Source organism: Telopea speciosissima, chromosome 5, assembly GCF_018873765.1.
Source record: "Telopea speciosissima isolate NSW1024214 ecotype Mountain lineage chromosome 5, Tspe_v1, whole genome shotgun sequence".
NCBI classification, from domain to species: domain Eukaryota; kingdom Viridiplantae; phylum Streptophyta; class Magnoliopsida; order Proteales; family Proteaceae; genus Telopea; species Telopea speciosissima.
In genome coordinates this window covers 42,914,909-42,919,100 of record NC_057920.1, presented here as the reverse complement: position 1 = coordinate 42,919,100, position 4,192 = coordinate 42,914,909, and the positions used below count along the sequence as shown (strand labels likewise).

At 39.5% G+C, this 4,192-nt stretch overlaps 1 protein-coding gene across 1 annotated transcript; it reads right to left on the bottom strand.

The window, feature by feature from the left end:
- Positions 1 to 214: 214 nt before the first annotated feature.
- LOC122660840 (mitochondrial uncoupling protein 3) lies at positions 215 to 1,758 on the bottom strand. Its single transcript, XM_043856086.1, has one exon. The coding sequence runs from the start codon at positions 1,210 to 1,212 to the stop codon at positions 310 to 312; it is 903 nt and encodes a 300-aa protein (XP_043712021.1). The 5' UTR covers positions 1,213 to 1,758; the 3' UTR covers positions 215 to 309.
- Between the last annotated feature and the right edge of the window lie 2,434 nt (positions 1,759 to 4,192).

Here is a 4,192-nt window from a genome sequence, read left to right as displayed (position 1 = left end):
TATTTATTCATGCACCATAGGAGAAACAAATTGGAGAACTGCATTTAATTGCAAGTCTTCATCAACAAGAATAAGCCAAACAAAAATTTGTTAAAAAGATTACATTTCATAAGTATAGGTGAAAAACTCATCATTCATAACAAACCAGAATATGATTTTCAATGGTAACACCGTAACCCATGAACACAACGAGAATTCAAAGTAAAGATTAGATATAGGAGCACAGAGGGAGAGAATTTTTATTAGTAAATCAGCAAAGGCAATTTGAATGATATTTAACTTCTAGCAGACGTATAGAAAGAAACTCTATCAAAAAGAAGAAAGCCCCGCTATGTACCTGAACTTCTCATAAGAAACCCAAAATACAAACTGCCAAGGACCAAGCCTTGCCCATGTGGGAAAGAACCCTTTCCACAGCGCACGTAAACCTTCAATTCTCAGGGTCTTCACCAAACAATCATAAGAGCTCTTATACATGACCTTAGCTTCCTTACTTGAAGCTTGGTTCATCATTCTTGTCTTCACAACATCTGCAGGACAGCTTAAAGTGGTAGCTGAAAGACCTGACATGATAGAAGCAAAGGTGTGAGCATAAACACCGTCCTCGCAAATCTGATTCTGGATTATAAAACGCTTTGCATGATCATAGCAAGCTAACTCTCCCATGTTGACTAAGAAAGCTCTCTGCACATTTGGAAGAACCCCTCTCCAAAGCCCCCAAATACCTTCTGTGTGCACAATCTTGTTTATGGCATCAAATGGACCAGTATACCTTGGTTGCAGACCCTGGCTCACCAGCAGACCATCTGCTTGCATTCTGACCTTTACAAGGTCAGCGGGGCTAGCCACAACCTGAGCAATCATGCCAGAAAGCCCTCCAATGAAAGCCTTGCCAATGAGGGAAAAAGAAACAATTGGAAAGGCCTCTCTTAAGTGTTCATACCCAACAATTCGGAGTGGTGTATAGAAGAGATGTCGGAGGATTGCAGGGGAGAGGCCCTTATAAAGACCTAGAGTGCCTTCACGCTGAACGGTCTCAAATGCCACTTGGAATGCATTAGTCGGGCTAGTTGAAGAGAGTGATGCACCATGAAGCTGGAGCCTCGTCTTTGTGATATCTATGGGGAAGGTAGTCGTCTCAGCAACCATAGCGGACAGTGAGGTTAATAAGATCTTTGTGTGGGTATTCTCCTTCTCTTTGCTTCTCTCCATAGAGAATGAGGAGAAGAGATAAGATACAGAAGTTGCAGAATGAGCAAACAATAATGTGTGCACAGGTGTATAGAGAGAGAGAGAGAGAGAGATTAACACCAGTTAATGGAGAAAGGATGTGATATATAAAGTCGGATCTTTGTATTAAAGTATAACATCTCTGATTCTGAAAACTTGTTGCCTGATGGTGGGAAACTTCTAGTGCTGGCATACAAAACCGAAACTGGCAGCACAGCTTTGCATCGAGCATTCAAGATAACAATAATGGGAGCAAATAATATTTGATATAACAGCCAGACTCAAGGAATGATGTGCAGTTTCCCAGAGTCACATAAGTCACATACGGAATCTTCTCACCATCAATAATGTCTTAAAGCGATGAAGACTTTTCAATGTGGTGGCTATACTTCTGAAATTAAGACATCAAATAAAAGCTTAAAGTCAAATACTGCTCAACCATTTTAAATCATTAACAAAAGGAAATAATAAAAAATAAAAATAAAAACTTAATTTTCATACTGCTAACTTGCACCATCTCATTAGATCAAATTGTAACATGCACTATATGGGTATGAAGTACAAGGTTTATCATATAATCACAACTAAAATAAGCATACTAACAGTATGATTATGATGATTTTAATTCATAATCTAACCAAAAAATTAAGTATCTAACTATGTATTAACTTAATAACAAAAATGAAAAGTACGAGCAAAGTCGAAATAATTTCAAACTATATTGGCATTCTGAACCAGTCTTCAGCTACTGATGTCTTTTCACGTCACTTCCATTTTATGACGATTCATTTGTACCCGTAGTACCAAATAGTAAAATCTACAATACCTGGAGAAGAGATATTTCTTTACCCAAAAAGCAAAGCAAAATCAGAGTTGGTATATATATTGAAATTTGGGGCCCGCCACCGCGGGGTCTGGGAGGTTCATAACATACGCAGCCTTACCCCTGCTTTTGCAGAGAGGCTGTTTCCAGACTCAAACCCGTGACCATTTGGTCACAATGGAGCAACCTTACAACAAGGCCTGCCCTCTTTTTTTTTTTTTTTTTTGGTCATAAAATATGAGAAAAAGATCCCCATGACAGTGGCCTGTAATCAGGGCCTGCTATCTCTCCAATTACTGCATATCCCCTTTATCATCAAATAGTCAATACATTCTCAGCCTGATGCAGCAGCTATTCAATGACTAGAGAAATTTAACAAGATTTTGATACCCAAGCCCATCCATGTCCAGCCCAAGAAGCTAGTCCAGGGAAAAAGCCTTTTGATTCACTTTTGGGCCTGTTTAACTGGCCAAATAAGGTTTTTTTATTTATTTGGGGGGGGGGGGGGGGCGTGTCTTGTTCAAGGCTTACAGTAGTAGTAGTTTCTATGAAATAAAGTTTTTATTCCGTCCTTAAGAGTCCTACAGAAAGAGATGTGTGCCCCAACCCCCCAAACTCTAAACCAAAAAAAAAAAAAAAAAAAACATGAATAGCGATTGAAGTGACAAAATTCTGACATGTTAAGTGTGCTCTAGTGAAAAAAAACCCTTGAGTTAGATTCTAAACGAAGGGATGAGTTCTCTCTACACTTCAGCTGTCTCACACAGAAGTGGGAACTGGGAGGGAGTTGGATCATTATCAACCTCTAGCCACTGATCCGGAGGTTCTCAGAAACAGAAAGGAGCAGCAACGTGTGTTCAAATTTCTTTTGGGTCATCCCTCTGCCTTTGGTTCAAGTCCTTGCTAATAACACTAACAACCCAAATATTTTGTAATGTATACTAGGGGCAGTTTCATACTTTCGTGTGTTAGGGCTTCTCTATATGAAATGTATAAGTAGGAGGCTCGGTTGTCTACTTGAACTAATCATGAATCTCCCTTTCTCACAATCTCTCTTCTCTCTCTTGTTCTCACATCATGGTATCAGAGCAAGCTTGACCTGGCTCTTGAATGCAGCACTTGTTGAAGCCTGTGATTTCCCTTCTACAATGCCTACGATTTTCTTCTGAAGACTATGATCAGATCTGTGATGTTTTGTGATTGAAGCCTTGAAGATGAAGAATGAAGACTAAATCTATAACAATGGATGGTGGTCGGAATGAAAATCAAAGTCAGAATACAGTAAGTTCCGAAAAATACAATCCTATGATGATGATTACTACAGTGAAGCTTAATGGGAGAAATTATCTTGAGTGGGCTCAGTCTGCTAAGATGTTTTTATTGGGAGTAGAAGGTTGATGGACTATATCAATGGCAAGGTGATGGAGCCAAAAGAAGAAGGGGATTCTTCTGATGATGAGTGGAAGGGTCTTAATCTCAAAGTGATGGGATGTTTAATTCATTCCATGGAATGTTCTATCAATCGAAATTATTTGTTCACGTAGACAGCCAAGGATATTTGGGAGTCGGTTCAGAAAACCTATTCCCAAAGGCATAACAATGCTCAGATTTATCATCTTCAATGAGAACAGGTAATTATGGATCCAGAGAGTTTGTTTATTGAAGACTATGTCAGCCATCTCACACAGAAGTGGGAAGAGTTGGATCACTACCAACCTCTCGCCACTGATCCAGAGGTTCTCAGAAACAGAAAGGAGCAGCAACGTATGCTTGAATTTCTTTCTAGTCTTCCCCCTGCCTTTGAGTTGCAATGTGTCAAAGTCCTTGTTAATAACACCACCAGCCCGAATTTTTTTGTAATGAATACTAGGGACAGTTTCGTACTTTCACGTGTATTAGGGCTCTCTCTCTCTCTCTTGCAGGTTTGAGAGTCTCTCTTGCTCTCACATCAGTTGAGTCTTTGGTCCAACTGATGTGAGAGCTCTCACATTTTATTGAAACCCGTACTATGAAATTATGGAATAGATTAGTTGAAACCCACCTGAGACAAGAAACAATTATTTCGGATAAATGCCAGGCATAGTTCAAAAACTCGCCAAAATTCACGAAATTTTGCTAATTTCGACATGTCCGAGACGA